The following is a 21,351-nucleotide window of genomic DNA, read 5'->3' as shown; positions in this document are numbered from 1 at the left end:
CGACATGAGGGTATGAACTATGTAATATCGAGGTTGATTCAGTCATACTGTATCATATTTTAATTTGAATTAAGGGCCATTCGCACCAAGGACGATAACTATAAAGATAACTGTAACTAAAGTTGTATTAATCGTTCTAATTCTGTGATAATAAGTCACCCCAACTGTAACATCATCACAGAGGAACGATATCATTGGAATCCCTTTCACAATGTTTTTTTCCATCTGGCAGCCAATCAGAATCCATCCTGCTGTAAAGCCATAGAGCATTTAAAGCGACAGACAAAAATGCAGTGCGCACTTATAATAAACAGAATGTTATCATCCGTTGGTGTGGATGCAAATTTAGTTAGAGTTCTTGTTGTGAACAGGCCGTTAAACAAAATAGGCAAAACTTGACAAAACATTACCTTGGACAACAAATGTCTCTAAGCGATTGAACCCTGCCATCAGCCGAACTAATGCACCTCATTTGAGACCTCAAATGAGTTTTTGAATGGGAAGCAAAGAGATAAGATGGATCCAGACAACACAGAGCAAACACAAAGCCTCATCTGACCCGATATCAGCTGTTAAAGTCCCGTCTGTTGCTATCTGCCATCACTTCCTTGTTCTGGATGTTGCATCTGATGATCAGCCTGCTTTAAATAATGAACAGTCTGAGTAAAACACACATGGCACATTCAAATAGGTTCATAATCAGTGTAGTGTTTAGTTCAAGCATGTAAAACAGCTCTAATAGCTAATGCTATCTTTCGCTAAGGATAAAGGTGTGTTTGGAGTGAAATTTCAAAGTGTGTGAGCTGCAAAAATCATTTTAAACCAGAATTTTGGATTGCTTTCCAGTAAAAATATCCTTTAATGCAAGATAAATGTTCTTATTTATAATAAGTACTGATAAGGTATAAATGCATTCAATTAGATTTAAAGTGTCTTTATTTGTATTGTAATCAAACACTCTTGCATGCAGTCATATGCAACAACATTTTTGGCCCAAAATATGAATCTCGGGTGTGTGGTGCGACCCTCAGCCCAGCTCTGAATTTATTAGCACGTCGGCCTGTGAATTGGCAGAGCAGCGTGTTGCGACATGCAACGAACAGCTGGCTGCCTTTCATTTTTACATTTTTCCTGCTCATTCCAACACTAGACAGTGTGAAACATAAAACGCTGTCAGACACACCATTCATTTTCTCTATCACAGCCTCTCTTCTCTCCATGCCACAGCCTTTGAGCGTGGTATCCATGGATTTCAAGTGACATTTTATGCAGAACTTGGTCTCTGTGTAATGTTCCATGCATTAAATCAGGGATTCTCAAGTTTTGTTTATAACCATAAACTGTTCACCAACACCAGACAAAGAGAAAGAGAAAGAGAAAGAGGAAATAATTATAACAGGTTACACACTTTATTTTAAAGTTACAGTGTAATTATACATTTAACTTGAGTAATAATAATTAACTACATGTAGTTAGCTACTATAGTGTTAAAATTTGCCACTTTTATATTTTTAATAATTTGTTTTTTTCAACCTTCACAGACCATTCACCAAGACTGGCAGGTCTAAAAAAAACAACAACAGCAATTTTTTTTTTTTTGTGTGATACATTTTCGTAACTCTTTCCAATAAGGTTATAGCCTAGCCTACATATATGAAATCAATTAAATATTCAAAATTACACATCAATGAACAAGTTGATGTTAACTAACTTAGATAATTCTACATAATTCTACAAAATAAATCAATAAATATGTTTAAAAATAATTTAATATTAGGTAATGAATTATGGATGATACATGAATGAACAATATAATATTTTTTTAATTAATTAACTAGCCTACAATAAAATGATTAATGAATTAAATGAGTAATTTTGGACGTATATGTGCAATTAATAAAAAACAAACAAATATTAAACTATATTAATAAAAGCTATAAAAACTGCGTAATATTAGGTAACTTCATTTACTTCACTCTAAAAAATTATTCAGTGGCTTCGTAAATATCACATTAATAATTAACTTAATAAAATCTCTGAATATCATTTACTTGATAGTTTGAGTTGAACATACTAAAATAATTGACTAAAAATCCAACAGTTAATTTGAACTGTTATATTTAAGTTTGTTTTCACTAAAATAATGTATTATTTGACTAACCAATTATTTATTTAAAATATGTATTTATTTAATAATATATTTGTGAAATTTCTATCAAAATATTTGAGATGTTTCAAGAACCATTACTTAATTCAAATCAATATTATTAATCTTTAACACACACTTAAAGGGTAAGTTCACCCAAAAATGAAAATTCTGTCATTAATTACTCACCCTCATGTCGTTCGATACCCGTAAGACCTCCGTTCATCTTAGGAACACAAATGAAGATATTTTTGTTGAAAGCTGATGGCTGAGAAAGGCTTCAGATAGGCCTCCATTGGCATTCAGTACATTTACACTCACAAGACCCATAAAAGGCACTTAAAACGTCGTTACAAAGTCGATCTCACCATAGTGGCTCTACAATAATTTTACGATGCGACGACAATAGTTTTTGTGCGCAAAAAAAAATCAAAATAACGCCTTTATCCAACTTGTTCTTGTCTTCCGTGTAGGCCTCCACGACGCATGCGCGAGAATATGACGCAGATCCGGCGTTCGGACACATGACCCAGAAGGGATTTGTTTACAAGCAGAGGAAGACGCGCGTATCTAAGCTGTTGGATTCTACATTGATCGTACTTTAGGTCTCGGCGTAGTGCTCAAATGGGACTAAAGTGTGCATTCCATGGATTCACGAACGCCGGCACTATGTCATATTCTCGCGCATGCGTCGTGGAGGCACACACGGAAGACAAGAAGAGGTTGAATAAAGTCGTTATTTTGATTTTTTTTTCTGCACAAAAACTATTGTCGTCGCTTCGTAAAATTATTGTAGAGCCACTATGGTGAGATGGACTTTGTAACAACGTTTTAAGTGCTTTTTATGGGTCTTGTGAGTGTAAATGTACTGAATGCCAATGGAGGCCTATCTGAAGCCTTTCTCAGCCATCAGCTTTCAACAAAAATATCTTCATTTGTGTTCCGAAGATGAACGGAGGTCTTACGTGCAGGGCCGTGCACAGACCTTTTGAGGGGCATGTGCTGAAACTGAAAAAGGGCACCCCCTCTGTTCACCCGCCCCTAACACTTTATTATCAAACACACATGACATGCTTTATTTACATTTTTTGAAGATTTTCACAATTTTTATTGGGGGAAAAAAAATGCCTTTTTGAATTTGTGTGATGGGAAAATGAAGTAGAGCAAGTTCGGCAAAACGCGGATCCGAACCGTGATCAATTTGCGTCTAAACTTCAAGCTATGCGCTTTACCCCTGCACTATCATGGATATCATTTGCATGGTGTCTTCTGCACTTCTAACTGACCCAACTAGACCTTCTGTGAAAAAGACGGCCTATTTGCACTTAATGTAACGACAACATTACTGTAACCATGTTTTACTACACATGTGAAAACGAGAGAGTATAGAGATTAAAAAATTAGCGAATATGTGCATATATCAACAACGTAAATTAATTAAACATGCGACCATGATATTATTACATGTTAACAAATTAATTGTATTAGCAATCATAAATCAAAGGACAAATTTCTAAGAAATATATTTGACCTAGATGACGAGGATCACTCAGTCACTTTGTGCAAGTTCCAGTAGGAAAATACTCACCAAATGGGCGCATCTATGGGCGCAACTTTGCTTATTTAATATTTTTGGTGGCAAAAACAATTAATGTGGTTGTATTACTTATCAATATATTATTAACATTTTACAAAAGTCAAACTCAAATGCAGTTACCAAAACTATTGATTTATTGAAGCAGGAACAAAAAACACTACCATCAAAAAAAGGGCACTTCGGAGTGTAAGGGCAAAAAGGGCATGTGCTCTGCACAGGTTGAGCCCTACCTGTGCACGTGCCTGCTTACGTGTGTCGAACGACATGAGGGTGAGTAATTAATGACAGAATTTTCATTTTTGGGTGAACTAACACTTTAAGAAATTGAGTAAGTTTAAGTTAACAACTACAAAATAAATAAATAAATATGATTAAAAATAATTTAATTTTAGGTAATGCATTATGAACAATGGTATATTTTTTAAATGATCTAACTATAGTAAAATGATTAATGAATAAATTGATAAAATGTTGGACATATTGTAATTAATAAAAACAAGCAAATATTAAATTAGATTATTAAATGCTCTAAAACACTGTTGCAAGGTGTTTCCTAAAACATCATATATGTTTAAATCCATTTCGGTTGAGAATCTCAACTGGAAATATTGTAGGAAAATGTCTTTTCTGCTGAGGTTGTGCAGTTCCTTAATAGACCCCCAGGTGTCCCTGGTTTGAAAACACTGGTACTAAAGCATTAGTCACAAAATGCCTCAACCAAAGGTTCAGGATTCATTGTTACAGAAACTATGTTGTCTTAAGTGGATTATCTTGACATAATAAACTTGTTGGCAAGCATTGATCACTCCAGCAGCAACGCTTCAGTTATTCCCATTTGCAGCTCCGGTGTTTTGTTTTACAGGTCCCCTTCCATGATAGGAGCCCGTTTTCTTTAGTTGGAGATAGGGAATGGAGAGATAACACAACCAAGCAGTGGCAAATTTTGTGGGTGTGGATAAAGATAAGGATGAAATAAATCTAAATAAATCCCTGTGAAATCACGTTTATGAAGAGAACCATAATACTCCAGAAAGTGATGAGACAGAGTTGGAAGGTGAGCGAGGGATTTGCCTATGACAAATCAGACAGGAAGACAAAGAGTGAGGCCAGAGAGTGTCAGCGGCTCTTATCGCACGTAGCAGCAGGGAGCCGTTTATCTATTGTCCGGAGGTGGCAGCACTGTGGCCGTGACACGCACGGTGGAACAATTAACTCGCTGGCATTTTGTCTTATCTAACATAACTCAGCACTGACAACATCTTTGGCCACAGCTGCTGCAAATCATTAGCTATCACTGCCATCCGAACAACGAAAAGGAAAATAAAAGACTTGCTTGACATCCAGCATTGTCCCTGTGTGTGAAGGGATGAACCGTTCCCAAACACTCCGGGATATTATTGGCCACTGGTTCAATCAGGTTGAAATTAATCTTCTATGCGAGTCAAGTCTTTTTTAAAAAGAAGAAAGATTTTTGTGACTTATACGTCTTACAAAACTCTGAGATTTTGAAAGAATAACCTTGACCGTTCTTGCATTCTTTGGTGTCTTCCGGTGTGTTCACAACCTGAAAATATTAAATATATTTAGTATATATAAATATAGCCATCTTTCCATGAAAGGGTGCACATGGTCTGCAACAATTATTAGTTAGGTGTCAAAGTAACATCCACATGGATGGCAGGACCCAAGGTTTCCCAGCAGAAAATTGCCCAAAGCATCACACTGCCTCTGCCAGCTTGCCTTCTTCCCATAGTGCATCCTGGTGCCATGTGTTCCTCAGGTAAGCGACGCACACGCACCCGGCCATCCACGTGATGTAAAAGAAAACGGGATTCATCAGACCAGGCCACCTTCTTCCATTGCTCCGTGGTCCAGTTCTGATGCTCCTGTGCCCACTGTTGGCGCTTTTAGCGGTGGACAGGGGTCAGCATGGGCACCCTGACTGGTCTGCGGCTATGCAGCCCCATACGCAACAAACTGCGATGCACTGTGTATTCTGACACCTTTCTATTAACTTCTCGAGCTAATTGAGCGAAGCTTGTCTGTTTGATCGGACCACATGGGCCAGCCTTCGCTCCCCACGTGCATCAATGAGCCTTGGCCGCCCATGAACCTGTCAACAGTTCACCACTGTTCCTTCCTTAGAGCACTTTTGATAGAGACTGACCACTGCAGACCGGGAACACCCCACAAGAGCTGCAGTTTTGGAGATGCTCTGACCCAGTCGCGTCTAGCCATCACAATTTGGCTATATATATATATAAAATAATTTTTATATTTAGGATTCGTATACTTCAAAGAACATTTTTAATTTTCACCAATTCAGCCATCTGTGGGTTAAAAGTTTTTTGCCATATTGGCTTAATCTGGCAAATTTGATCAATGATTATGTGTCCCTCACAAATAAAGACCCAATTAAAGGTCCTGTGTTCGTTCTGAGAAAAAAAGAGCTTCATTCAGTGTTTAAAAAAGGGTTTTATTAGTTTAATTGTAAAATGCACAGTCATACACAGCTATATACAAGCATTAATAAAAACTTGACATTGTGTTTTTTTGTGGTTCATGATGTGTATTGACAGCCATTTCAATAAAGACCACAACCTGCGATTGCTAGTGCTTTTTTACATGTTAGTCCTTCATTTCAACTCCTTTGCTGTTTTACCAGGGTAAAAGTCTACTCTAAGGGTTCATTCTACATGCATTCAAGACAAATGAAGCCATTTAAAAAAGCCAAGCTGGAGTCGTCCTCGGGAGATTTCTCATTTTTAAAAGACAGTTAAATAGCTTTTCACAGTATCTATTCAAAACTGTTACGCTTAAATTCAAATTCATAAAAAACATTGGTACAACTTTAATGTAAACAAAGTGTTAAAAGAGCATCTAAAAATAAAGCCAAATAACAACAACAAGGGGACAGACAAGTACACAATTATTATAAACACAACCGTATAGTCCCATCATTTCAAAAAATAAAAACTAGAATGACTGTAATGTTATAAATAAGTGTCACTTGGAAGCTACACGTGAAGACAAAGTCCTTCACTTCTCAGACTCTCTCCAGCCTCGAGCGTTTCGACCAAACTTATAGACAAGTCTACGTCCATCCACCCGTTCCAGGATCTCTCGTTTATAATAATACCTTTGGAGGTGAAAACAGAGAGCGATAGAAACATGTGAGAAGCTGGGAATACTAATCAGGATCCTTGAAAAAGTTGCAAAATTCCAAGGAAAATGTTACCTCATGGCTCGACTGAGTTTCTCGTAGGTCATACTGCTGTTATTTTTCTTCTTGCCCCAAAGCTGAGCCACAGCTTCCGACTTAAGGAAGCGGAAAACCCCCTCGGAGCGATCCTCCCATTTGATTAGGCCAGGGTTACGCTCGGGGTTCAGGAGGATGTCTCGGATGAACTCCCACAGGTGCGTCCCACGAGGATCTGTTGAAATATGAGATTGTATGAACGTAGTGAAATGAGAAAACCAAAGGAATCTAAAGCAGTTTCAAGAATTGAAAAAGCCAGAGTGTCAGAGGTTTTGGTATGTGCTGCTTAGTCAGGTTGTTGAAAGACTGTCGCCGAGTGAAGCTCAGGACACGTTAACAGAAAAAAACCCTTTAGGGAAGTGAAATAATAAAAACCTGCCAACTTACTGTGTCTTTTGACTTGTGACCGTTTGGGATCTGAAATGAGAAAATTGAAAAGAAACCATGTTTATTAAAGGGACAGCTCACATTTCTTTTTATACCATGGAACATTTTGTCAATAATAACTTCAGTTTTGGCTTTAAAACATTTTTAATGGCTTTCAAAGACTATATAGTGCACGAGTCATATGAGCTGCATCCGAAAGCTTAAACATGCTGCCTTCAGAGGATGCATTCCAGGAAGGTAGCTTCATTTTCTGACATACCTTCATCTGATCAATTTTTGAAGGCAGCATAGATGTATCCTTCACTGCAAACCCCAACGCTCACAGTAATTAATTGGTTTGAGTAGAGCCAACTCAAATTAAACAAATCAGTTCAATACAATTAACTTTTATGAATATTTCTTTTTCTTTTGAGTTAACAAAACATTTTAAGTAATCTGAATTGTTTCACTGTTTTGAGTTTGATGAACTCGTTTCTTTTCATTTAGACAAACTTAAATTTAAGTGAAACTCAAAAGGGAGAGTAAATGCTAAAAAATAAGTGTTGTATGATGCTTTTTTTGTTCAAGATTAATGTTAAGTGGGACATTTGGGGATTTTACATTTTCCACTTTTGTTGTAATTTCTAGCGAGAAATGAATACTGTAGTAATTAAATATTTGCTTAGTTATCACTAAAGCTCTCTTTATTTTGTTGTAGATCATTTCATGTCATACAAACAACAAGTCAGCTGCCTAATCTTTCAGATGCAGTCATGGGGGCAGTAGTGGCCTAATGGTTAGTGAGTCAGACTTGTAATTCGAAGGTTGTGGGTTCGATTCTTAATACCGGCTGGAAAATGTAGGTTGGAGGAGTGAATGATCAATACCCTCAATACCTAATACTAACCCCTAATTGCTCCCCAGACACCACAGTGAATAGCTGCCCAGTGCTCTGTGTGTGTGTGTCCACGATTTGCAGTGTGTGTGTTCACTACTCACTGCTCCTAATGAGTGTGCACTAATTTGGAAGGGTTAAATGCAGGGGACAAATTCAGATTATGGGTTACCATACTGGGCCTTCACGGTACTTTGATGACCTTTTTGTAATCCAGTTACTAGTTAAAACAGACCTATTTTTGCATTTATATTTATGCATTTGGCAGATGCCTCTATTTAAACAACTTCAAGAAATACATTTTTATCTTTTAATGCATTCCCTGGGATTTGAACCCACAACCTTGTTGATGCACTAAATAGATTTTAAATGCATCAGGATAACTGAACAACAAATACAAGCATTACCACTACGCCATACCATGATAGATTCCATAGAGAGGAAGCAATACTGTTTTAGGTTTAGCTTTAGATAATTCACCTGGGCTTGAGGGAGCTGGTGAGGCCAATATGGTGTTGGGCTGGAATGAGCTTTTGATATCAAACAGTTCTGAAGAAAGAGGAAATATGACGAAATGTTGTCAAATCATCAGGTGCATGAACAAACACACGTCATCTTGTCTTCATAGGAAATACGTAAAATCACATAATCTTTTAAAATATAATCAATGGATTTCACAGGTACCTGAAGTGCTGTAAAAGCTGGGTTCTTCCTTGAAGGGGAGGAGTGAACATGGGAATTCTGCTGAGGAAATTGATGCACTTGGTTACAAAATGGTGACATGAAAAGTCTACAACTCTTTCAAGAAAATCAGTAAACTCCATTTTCAGCAGCAGACAGGGCTCAATGTTAAAAGTCACTGGAATTATGTGAGCTTTATGCTAAAAGGATTTGAATGAAATCAAAAGCTTTGTGTGTGGTTACTCACCATCTATTTCTGTTTTAATGTCCCCTGGTATAAACATATCTGTTTGACCATACTGACCTGTCAGACATTAAGAACGAAAGAAAAAGAAAATGAGTGTCTAAGAAATATTTTGCAACGACTATCATCAAATTTCCAAGCCATTCCCGCATCATGTTGTCTTAAACCAGTTTAACTTGCTAGCATGGCTCTCAAATTTCACCTCTATACATTTGTCTGGATTTAGTAGTACACCGTAATGGAAACTGCATCACAATTATAGCACTGACTGTTTATGAACCTGCAGGTATTGTTAGCAGCACCCCTCTGGATTCATTATACTGTGAAATGTACAATCCACTTCATATGTTTCCCTGAAACATTTTCATGAAAATATCTATGAGTGAATTTTTCCATGGAAATTACTTTTTTAGAAATAAAAGTGTAAGAAATGGATTGCACAATTCCCATGTACTATACCCTAATGAATCCAAGAGGGACAAATGCTCAATGGCTGGACTTTCCAAGCTCGTGCTTTTGAGAATTCACTATAACAAATAATAATTTTTCCACAAAAGAATGCTTCTAAGGAATAAAATTGGGATCCCAAAAGGCAAGCTCTGACAAAAACACATGACTCGATGGCAACATATTTTTGGCCTTTCTACCTTTATTTTGATAGAACAATCCAACCACTAGATGGGAGAGAGGAGTATGGGGTCAGAAATGGACCACGAGTTGGGACTCGGGTCATCCGAAGTACTGTTGCACCATGCCCACAAGGCTATGGATTCAACCTGGATTATCATCCTTTAACTGTCTCGAAACAACATTCCTATACCAAACAATCGAAAGCTAAACCCTATCCGTACCCACACAACCCCAACCCTTATCCCTATCTCAAAACCCCTAACCATAACATACTCCGCGTCAGAAGGGAAACTACTGACTGTGACTTACAAGAAGTCCTAACCCAAAGTAAACCCAACCGTAACAATCTGATATCTGGTTGATAACACTGTTGATCCAGGACCAACAAGTTTGTTGATCCAGGAACGTGTTCTACATGACATCTTACCGTTCCACTTGAGGTCAGTCAGGCTCTGGAAAAGTATAGATCCTACGGATCCGGCCGCCCGGGAGAAGTCTTGGAAGCTCATGTTGCACAGTTGCCTCCCGTCAAGGTCAAAGTTCTGGAAGGGAATGCTGGTGGCATCAATTTGGTGCATGTCCAGCGTCTGTTGGAGCCATTCCCACACCTGGTACTTGGTCCAGTTCTGTGGGTGGAGATCCTGAGACCAGAGCCGGCTCGTGTAGCCAGATGTTACCATGGAAACTGGGGATGCAATTTGAAACAGAATAGTTTCAAAAGGGTTTAGCGAATGTCTCTACTGAAACCTGGTTTATGCTGGTTGGTGTTGATTTCTGGCTGGTCAAGTGGACCAATACAGCCACATTTGACCAAAAGAAAGACTTTATGGTTTATCTAGACTAGAGGTACCAGATAAAACTACCAACTGGACTAGAATAAAGTTAAACAGTTATATGTTGGTTAGGACCTGTTCAAGCTGGAGGATCAGCACAATCATTGGTTGAAGTCTTTGCTGAAGCAGGTTCACTAAGGAAGTCTTGCTGGTTTAGCTAGAGCTGAGGTCTTCAATCCCTGCTCCTGGAGACCCACTGACCTTCAATGTTTATTTCCAACCTTCTTCCACACACCTATGATTTCAAGCAATCCTGAAGACATAGCTGGTTCAGGTCTGTTTGATTGGGGAGCTAAACTCTGCAGGATAAGTGGGTCTCCAGGGGGTGTGGGTGAAGACCTCTGTGTTGGACTCCAGGAGACTAGCATCACATGAGGGGACCACCAGATCCAAAACATAATATATGCTGTTGAACAGCTGAACTAATCTTTTCTTTCACCAATAGTAAAACTACTATTCATTGGAAAAGATCCAGTTCCACACTGTAAAATGTGTAAATAAAAGTACGGCACATGGTTTCTAGATAAGTATGAATCACTTTCACTATCTCTATCATGGTCCCCTGTGCATGCAACAGATAACCTGGTAACTTCAGCAGTGACTGCAAGAGTGAATGATTAACCTGCCAGAAAGAGTCTCCGCTGATTAGCGATAAACGAAACCTACAACCTTAAATCTCAACTGTAATTACACTCGATGGCAGAATACTCATAGGTGCACCTTCTTAGACTCCTTAGTTCATGGTTTTTCAGATGAGAAAGAAATTTACCATCAGCACAGTTGTAGTGGGCCATCCAGGAAGCAGGTAGCTGGTTGTCGACACTCACAGTAGCTGGGATACTCATGACACCGCTGGCCTGAAGGACCATGATACAGTGCTGTTGAATACAGGATATGGAAAAGAAACTTTATTTGTTGTCACACAACCAGAGATGTTCTGCAGCTTTCACCCAATGTAACTTTGGAATATCAACTTACGCTAAAAGAGTCATAAAGTTGATGCCTTATAGATTTTTCCTGGTGGGAATCAACCCAACAACTGATTTTAACCCAAAGCCTTATACTGCACCATCAAAACTCCCTATAGCACACTAGACAACATTCTTGTAATAGTAAACATACATACTGCATCAAAAATGGGCGTGCAATTGAAATATAGACGTTATACCAGTTTCCAGGTGTGATCAGTAATGGAAAACAAAGGTCTTGTATGTTCAGAGGGGTAAAGGGAGGGGGTGAAAGTTGCGTGGGTGTCCTTCGTGCCACATTCAACCACACATGCAGATACATTTGCACAGGAATGTGTTAGCGTGTCTAACTGTTTTGCATACATAAAGGTCCACCTGTCCTTCAGTTAAACAGTTAGATCAATGGTGCAGTCATACCTTGAACCATATGAACTTGTGTCAGCGTTATATAAAGCACTTCTTTTTTAAATCATCTGACAATGTGAATGCATTTGTGGGTTGTAAATTACAGGTCAGCTGAAAACTACTGCACAAGCATAATTTAGTTTGACTTTGAAGTTGTTCTACGTACACTGTAAAAAAGTTAAATACAAATGTAAGTAATTTCAACTTGAATTACATTAACTCACTTAAAAATGAGTTGAATTGATGTATAATTTATAAAAAAGTTGGAAAATTGCTTAATTATTTTGACAATATTTTAAAGCTTATTGTCATGACTTGATCGTATAATTTTTTACAGTGTAGTAGCTTATGAAAAACATGAGTATGATCTAATCCTGATCAAGTATTCTGAAATTGTCTTTTGACCTTTATATAATACTATTTTGATATGACAATTCTAAAAAACAAACAAAAACATAAGGCACTATAGTCCCTGTTCCAATAGTCAACTTAATTATGCAGATTCCTATGATAAATTCATGGAAAAATCCAGGTTGGTTGATGGAGCAAGATAAATGCTGATTATAAATACACTTTTAAAATACAAATACAAAAGTACTTTGTGCAATATTTGTGTATGTTATGTATTTTTTACACTGTTTACACTGTTAGCTTAGCAATATGCTTGCATTAGACTCAAAAGAAAACAACTGTAAGTCCCAAAAGAAGTGCTATATTTTTGTAGTGCACAGACTTTCTATTTATGTAACTTCTTCAAATCATTCCTTATGATGTTGCTTTATTATGACCTATTGGATTTTCTAACTTTATTTGTGGGATCAAATTAGTAAAATAAGGGTAACATTTTTTAGTTTAGGGTCCAATTCTTACTTCAACTAGTTGCTTATTATCATGCATATTACTAGGATATTGGCTGTTTATGAGTACTTATAAAGCACATATTAACATCTTATACTGCATGATCATATTCTAAATCCCTTAATTCTACATGAACTTAACAACTACCTTACTAACTATTAATGAGCAATAATTAGGAGTTTATTGAGGCAAAAGTCATAGTTAATAGTGAGAACTGTACCCTAATCTTAAGTGTGACCAAAATAAGATATAATTTTATCTTCACTATAAGTTTCCTTGCTGCAGGAAATACATTTAATGTAACCCTTAAATTAACATAATAACCTATACTCAACTACAGTATCTCACATGACATGGATCACATGAGCCCCACCGATTGTAGGCAAATCAGGATGCTGCTTATTTGCATAAATTGTTGCATTGCTTGACATGCTTGAATCATATAATCAACGGCATCTTCCTCTCAAGTTATGTCCGATCGTTTTGACGCTTCGAGTTGCTGTTAGTTAGCCTGGGAAAACCCAGACAACTTCCGGCAAATTTAGATTTGCTCTGCAAGTAGTCTGGCAAAGAGTCGATTCAAACCCATTTCTAAACCCTAGAAATCGCGGCACTAATCAGAAACGTTGGGGCGGGCTTTACACGATGACGACAGCGCAGCGACGTTGAAGCAGATTTGCCGCTGCTGTGGAGCATCACTCGTTCGAATCAGCTATCGCTAAACTGACATTTAACAAAAAGAGACTGGGTTGTGTTTTGTGTCATATTTAATGTATTACAGTGATAATCATAGCCTATATTATGTGTTTTTTTTTTAATGTAAACGAAAAGAGGCTGGGTTTTTTATATTTCGTTTTGTTATAAACATGCATTGAAGATAATATGCATTGCCTGCACTACATATACAAATATATACTGTGTGATACTGTCAAGAGCAGAGTACCGGACTAGTGTCCTCCCGTCCTCGGGAGTTCGTTCTCCGGAGTCAAACTTGGTAAGTCACGGACGCAAGTCAGAAGTTCGCGTACGAAATATGTCAAAACACCACTGCCTCATTTCATAAAAAAATAAAAATTAAACATAATAATAATAATAGCCACACAAATGTGGTTCAGGCAACGCGTAGCTAGGCCTACATTGATTATCTTATGTATTTATAATAAAACGAAGTATAAAACACCCTGCCTCTTTTCGTTTACATTTTAAAAATAATTAAACACTAATATGTGGTTTAGGTAAGGGACATTTCCTATTTGAGAACACAAGTACAGACCATAGACAGTGGTACAGACAAGAACGCATATTAAGAAACGGCCAGTCAGATGTTTCTCCGTCGCTCTGCATACGTCATCTCCCTCATCGCTCTGATTGGTTTGAGGTCTATCCAATTGCGCCGAGAGGCATTTGAGCGACGCCCGTTGGTGACGCCCCTTTGGAAATGATTTGTCTATGAAGCTTTGCCAGACCATAACTCAGTTACTACTGAGAATGGTCTGGTTTTAACCAGGCTAGCTGTTAGTGTGAACGTCCCCTGAAACCTAGATCTATTAAATCAGATAATGGTCATAATCATTCAGAAAATATGTATGATATAAACATGGGATGAAAACATGATGCACGATATGTAAAAAAAATAAAAAAAGTTCTTTTTTTGTGACTTTGTCAAAACAAAAAAAAAAGTTATTTAGCAGAGCGACAGTAGCAATGACTATAACTCTATAATTATTTACATGGAGTTTATTGACATTACTGGGAAGGCTAGTGAACCTGTTTAGTTTGATCTCTTATAGTCAACTGTGGAAAATTCTCTCATACATTAGGTTACGATGCTAACAGACTTCCTACTTGAAATCTGACCTATATTTGTCTTTTTATAGCTCCAGAGACGACCTAGCATTTTATGGGATGTTTATAAAACTGGGGGAAGCTATGCCAACAATAGATAATGTTCACACCTATAGTGCAAATAAAGGATATGAGAAACTTAGCATTTGTATTGTCTGACTTCAACCACAGCTATATAAATACAACATTTGAAAACATATTAAAAATAATAAAATTTTTAGTAATTATTAAAAAACAGAATGCTGCTTATACGTAAATTTAAAAAGTAATTACTAAAATGTATGAATTTATTTGTGACAGAACTTTAACAGATCCCAGTTTCCAGTTATTAATGGACAATCTGCATAATCACAACTGTCATCAGTCTAACATAGCGATGTGATGATATTTACTTTTACGGCATTGAATTACAGCAACACTTTACCCAATAAGGGTTCATTTGTTGTCATTAGTTTATGTATTAACTACGAGCAGTACATTTGTTACAGTATTCATTAATCTTTGTTAATGTTAGTTAATAAAAATACAGTTGTTCATTTTTATTCATGTTAGTTCACAGTGCATTGACAAATGTTAACAAATATAACATTTTACTTTATTAATGTATTAGAAAATGTTAACATTAATAAATGCTGTAGAAGTATTGTTCATTCTTGGTTCATGTTAACTTAAGTAGTTAACTAATGAAACCTTATTGTAAAGTGTTACCCAAATAACTAATGAATTGCTCTTTGTATTTTTAACTGGAAAATCAGGTTGCCGGTTTCTTTCCACTATTATGAAACCCATCTGATGTATTCCATCCCACACTGGTGTGTTACTATGGTGGTGTCTACTGTAACGTATGAGGAAAAGAAATCTATTAACACATATTTTGGTGTTTATGACATTCCTTAACTGTAACTGACCCAAGGAGCTGGCTACAGCTAGTAAACATTTCCTTCACCTATCATTTACAGAGCAATAGGGGCCATTTACACTCAATTTGGATGTGTTGTATACAGCATGCAAAGGGGTTCCCAGTTACCCAGGCCCCATATCGTGTTTGGACACTTTCACACTTGTATAAATGCCATTGCATTGCATTACCAAATGGCATCTTCATTCTGCAACAAAAGATGCTTTTCATAAAGGTAAATTCACCTTTTCAAGAAATTTTTGCAAACTTTTTTATAACTGGTCCCAATTTAGTGGATGCATGCAAGTCAGTTCCACTAAATTAGTTTTAACCGCAAAGTGTCTAATTCAATTTGAACAGTATATTTTTATATTTAAAATCTTGCTTTTTAAAAAGACTTCTAAGAGTTTGGGAATATCGAGATTAACCAAAACTCTTAGAAGTCTTTTTAAATGTATTAGTTATTTGGGTAACACTTTACAGTAAGGTTTCATTAGTTAACTACTTTATTAGTTAAATTACATTTTGACAGCATATGTTTTAACATTGCTTTAACTCATCAAAATAAGTTAAGCAGTTTTTAATTTACGTTACACAAGATTCAACTAATTTTTTTAAATCAGTATAATGTAATTGAAGTTGAAATGACTTAAACATGCAAGTTGATTGTACTTAACATTTTTAAGTTGCTGCCTTTAGTTTTTTAAGTACAATCAACAATTGTACGTTTTTTATGTAATTTCAACTTAAATTACATATACTGATTTATACAAAAGAGTTGAAAATTGCTTAACTTATTTTGATAAGTTATACAAGATTCAACTCATTTTTTAAGTCAGTATAATGTAATTATGACTTAAGTTAAGTACAATCAACTTGGATGTTTAAGTCATTTCAACTTCAATTACATTATACTGACTACATGTTTTTACGTTGCTTTAACTAAAAAAACCGAGTTGAATCTTGTATAACTTAGCAAAATAGGTTAAGCAATTTTCAACTGTTTTGTGTAAGTCAGTATAATGTAATTGAAGTTGAAATTACTTAAAAATCATACAATTGTTGATTGTACTTAAAAACCTTAAGGCAGAAACTTAAAAAAATTAAGTACAGTCAACTTGGATGTTTAAGGCAGCAACTTAGAAAATAAGTACAATCAACAATTGTATGATTTGTAAGTCATTTAAACTTAAATTACATTATACTGACTTATACAAAACAGTTGAACATTGCTTAACCTATTTTGATAAGTTATACAAGATTCAACTCGTTTTTTTAGTTAAAGCAACGTTAAAACATGTTGTCATAACTTATTGATCATCTATTTTTGTTAACAGTGTGTGAAATAGCTCTTGATTTTGAACCTGTTTGACTATCTTTGTTCAAAAATACCTCAGAGTTTTGATAATGCTGCATGTATGCGAGTTAATGTTTAATGAAATGCTGAGAGAGTCAAGGCAAAAACAAATCTAATTCTTTGTATACAACTATTGAATAATGTGACTTGTTAAACTGAATCGTTTTGCACCATCATCTGGGACCATCATTGAAGTGCATCAGTGAATGAAACCTGTTCCACAGAGAATCAAAGAGAATTTAAGTCTGTCATATTGCTCACCAGAGATGTTGAATGTGATCCAGATGGACTGCCACTGGTTGAATGTTAAATGTTTCTTTCTTCTCTCTCTAAAGTTTTCAGCGTCTGTACGGGAGAGAATATTTCAGTTTAATGGAGAGACTGCGTTGTGTACCTGTGACACTGTTTAGGCCTGCCAAACCTCTGTGACAGAGTGTGACCTCGTTCACCAATGAGGATTTTTGTTCAGTTTGTTTCCTGTTGCTTTGATTGGCTTCTTTCATGGCAGGTAGTTTATTTGCATACCATAAAAAAGGTACTGTTGTAGCAAGTCACTTTCACTATGAACACACTATCAGTCTCTCTCTCTTTCTCTCTCTCGCCCCCACACACTCACCCACATGCTTCAGCGATCATGCCAGTAATGAATCTATTGATGTTTAACAAAAACTGAACCATCCAGTTGTCCTTTTTTGTTTTAACGTAATTTTCTTGTTCTGTTTCTATGGGTCAAAATTAACTACTGAGCCTGAAAACAAAAATCTCATACAAGACAAAAATTATATTTTTGGCATTATTTTCATGGCAATTAAACAAATAACCCTGCCAAAGATTTCTTTGGAATCATCATACTGTAAATTAAATTCGGTAAAACTTAATTGTTTTTGGCATTACTGTATGAGTAATGAAAACAATACTGTAAAATATTTTTGCAGCGGTCTTAAAAAGTTTGATTTTCTTTATGCAAATTATTTTGATTACGCTTTATTTTGTGGTGCATTGTTACATTGTACTTACTCACATAATTACTTAATATTAATTAACTACATGTACTTACTATAGAGTTACGGTGGGGTTAGGGTTTGGTTTATGGTTAGTTATTACTATATTAAGTACATGTAGTAACATCTAACTATGTCACCTTAAAATAATATTTTTTTTCTTTTGTCATAAAATATGATCTTATAGCTAACAGACAGCTTTACTGAAATTCAAACACAAACACACACGCACGCAACCACGCACACAGGTTTGTTTTGCAATCTAAGTGAGGACATTCCATTATAGGCGTAATGGTTTTTATACTGTACAAACTGTACATTATATCCCCCTACACTTCCCCTAAACCTACCCATCACAGAAAACATTCTGCATTTTTACATTTTAAATTTTTTAACGTTTTTAAAGCTATTTTCACTGATATTACGACAAAGTTTTTAAAGCTATTTGCACTGATATCACGACATAAACATGAAATATGAGGACTGAAGATTTGAAGATTTCATAAGTCCTCATATTTCATGTTTATGTCGTAATATCAGTGTAATACCTGTCACACACACACACACGCGCACACACACACACACACACACACACACACACAATTGTGCTGTCAAATCGATTTATATGATATATGTGTGTACTATGTATAATTTTTATGTAAATATAAATACACATTCATTCATGTATTTAAGAAATATTAGCTTGTATATACTGTATTATATTATATGATTTATATTATATATAGTATAAATATTTAATATATATATGTTTTCTTAAATATAAACAGGCATGTGTGTGTATTTATATTTACATAATAATTATACACAGTACACACATATCATGTAAACAAACTTTTATTTTGGATGTGATTAATCACGATTAATTGATTTGAGAGCACTAATACACACACACACACACACACACACACACACACACACACACACACACACACACACACACACACACACACACACACACACACACACACACACACACACACACACACACACACACACACACACCTGGTGACTGTGGGGGCCATTTTAGTACAGTGAACTCATTGTCATGTTCAAGAAACCAATTTGAAATGGTTCGAGCTTTCTGAAATTGTGCATTATCCTGTTGGAAGTAGCCATCAGATGATGGGTACATGGTGGTCATAAAGGGATGGACATGGTCAGAAACAATGCTCAGGTAGGCCGTGGCATTTAAACAATGCCCAATTGGCACTAAGGGGCCTAAAGTGTGCCAAGAAAACATCCCCCACACCATTACACCACCACCACCAGCCTGCACAGTGGTAACAAGGCATGATGGATCCATGTTCTCATTCTGTTTATGCCAAATTCTGACTCTAACATCTGAATGTCTCAACAGAAATCGAGACTCATCAGACCAGGCAACATTTTTCCAGTCTTCAACTGTCCAATTTTGGTGAGCTTGTGCAAATTGTAGCCTATTTTTCCTATTTGTAGTGGAGATGAGTGGTACCCGGTGGGGTCTTCTGCTGTTGTAGCCCATCCGCCTCAAGGTTGTGTGTGTTGTGGCTTCACAAATGCTTTGCTGCATACCTCGGTTGTAACGAGTGGTTATTTCAGTCAAAGTTGCTCTTCTATCAGCTTGAATCAGTCAGCCCATTCTCCTCTGACCTCTAGCATCAACAAGGCATTTTCGCCCACAGGACTGCCGCATACTGGATGTTTTTCCCTTTTCACACCATTGTTTGTAAACCCTAGAAATGGTTGTGCGTGAAAATCCCAGTAACTGAGCAGATTGTGAAATACTCAGACCGGCCCATCTGGCACCAACAACCATGCCACGCTCAAAATTGCTTAAATCACCTTTCTTTCCCATTCTGATATTCAGTTTTGAGTTCAGGAGATTGTCTTGACCAGGACCACACCCCTAAATGCATTGAAGCAACTGCCATGTGATTGGTTGATTAGATAATTGCATTAATGAGAAATTGAACAGGTGTTCCTAATAATCCTTTAGGTGAGTATATATATATATATATATATATATATATATATATATATATATATATATATATATATTAGGGATGCCACAATTCTCAATATAATATTGAACTGTTCGGTACGGCCTTCACGGTTCAATACGCGCTTGTGAATTGCGGTTTTTCGGTTTTGCATTTAATTAATTATTTTTCTACAAATTCTATAATTTGACTCCATCCCAATATACTGAACCACGCGACATACATTCACATCACAGGTTAGTGGTGGAGTTATACTCACGGAACACTGTAGTTATTCACAATCACGAAAGTTCATTATTTGCATGCGTTTTACAGACTTGCCGGTTAAACATGCGCTCTTCCAAGCACGCGCACTATACTCCTGTCAAACACGCGATTACTGGACTAAGTAGTCTTACTTCGCTAATACTGTCAAATACACACAAGGTTTACATAAACACAGTCGGTTACGTCTAAAGTGAAAGTAAAATCGGCGTGTCTGTAGATTAGATGTGTAGAGGTCTTAAATTGACAACAGCGCAGCTGTCCTTAAAGGGACAGTTGAACACGTGAACACGCGGTCCTTAAAGGGACAGTTCACCTATAAAATTATGTCATTATTTACTCACTCTAATATTGTTCCAAACCTATTCATTTCTCGATGACAGAATTTTCATTTTTGAGTTAACTATCCCTTTAATGTTAATACAAGAACTAAAGACAAAGTGAAAATCACTCACTGCTCTTGACTGAAAAACTTAAATACACTAGCTTTAATAAGAATCATGTATATTTTATAGTGAAGTCTATGTAGTGTTTTAATTTTACATTTATTCATTCAATTTCATACTTAAATGCTGCTCTGAGCTGCCAGTGTAAATCTTTATATATATTTATTTTATATTTTACAATACACTATGTGTACAAGGGTTTTTTTAACTAAAGTTTTAAGTTCAAGTAAGGTTTTTCAATTCTTTTAAGTAAAATAAAGAAAGAAAATAAAGAAATAAAAAAGTAGTATTTTTCTCCTTAACCTCTTGCTGTTCCTGTCGCTTAAAATAGAATAGCAAAAAACTGATGTGACAAGCCATCAGAACCGAACCGAACCGAAAACCGTGGTTAAAAACCGAGGTATGTATTGAACCGTGGACTAACTGTATTGTTGCATCCCTAATATATATATATATATATATATATATATATATATATATATATATATATATATATATATATATATATATATATATATATATATACATACATACATACATACATACACACGCACACACTCACCAGCCACTTGTTCAACTGCTTGTAAACACAAATATCTAATTAGCCAATCATATGCCAGCAAATCAATGAATTTAAGCCTCTTTCAGACTGTCAGCC

General features: G+C 36.2%; 1 protein-coding gene across 3 annotated transcripts; it reads right to left on the bottom strand.

The window, feature by feature from the left end:
• Nucleotides 1-6,200: 6,200 nt before the first annotated feature.
• Nucleotides 6,201-20,521, bottom strand: ehf (ets homologous factor). Of its 3 annotated transcripts, XM_079809196.1 has the most exons (10): nucleotides 20,243-20,521; nucleotides 17,244-17,327; nucleotides 11,421-11,529; nucleotides 10,246-10,503; nucleotides 9,192-9,248; nucleotides 8,948-9,007; nucleotides 8,744-8,812; nucleotides 7,390-7,419; nucleotides 6,982-7,177; nucleotides 6,201-6,882 (listed from the first exon to the last, which is right to left on the bottom strand). In XM_079809196.1, the coding sequence occupies exons 3-10, from the start codon at nucleotides 11,518-11,520 to the stop codon at nucleotides 6,783-6,785; spliced, it is 870 nt and encodes a 289-aa protein (XP_079665322.1). In that variant the 5' UTR covers nucleotides 11,521-11,529; nucleotides 17,244-17,327; nucleotides 20,243-20,521; the 3' UTR covers nucleotides 6,201-6,782. The 3 variants fall into 3 exon arrangements, with proteins under 3 accessions (XP_079665322.1, XP_079665321.1, XP_079665323.1); XM_079809195.1 differs by lacking the exon at nucleotides 20,243-20,521 and having other exon boundaries at nucleotides 17,244-17,435; XM_079809197.1 differs by lacking the exon at nucleotides 20,243-20,521 and having other exon boundaries at nucleotides 8,948-9,004; nucleotides 17,244-17,435.
• Between the last annotated feature and the right edge of the window lie 830 nt (nucleotides 20,522-21,351).

The sequence above is a fragment of the Gobio gobio genome (genome assembly GCF_949357685.1).
Source record: "Gobio gobio genome assembly, chromosome: 25".
NCBI lineage: Eukaryota > Metazoa > Chordata > Actinopteri > Cypriniformes > Gobionidae > Gobio > Gobio gobio.
Note: the sequence above shows the minus strand (reverse complement) of the source record. Positions and strands in the feature narration are given on the sequence as shown.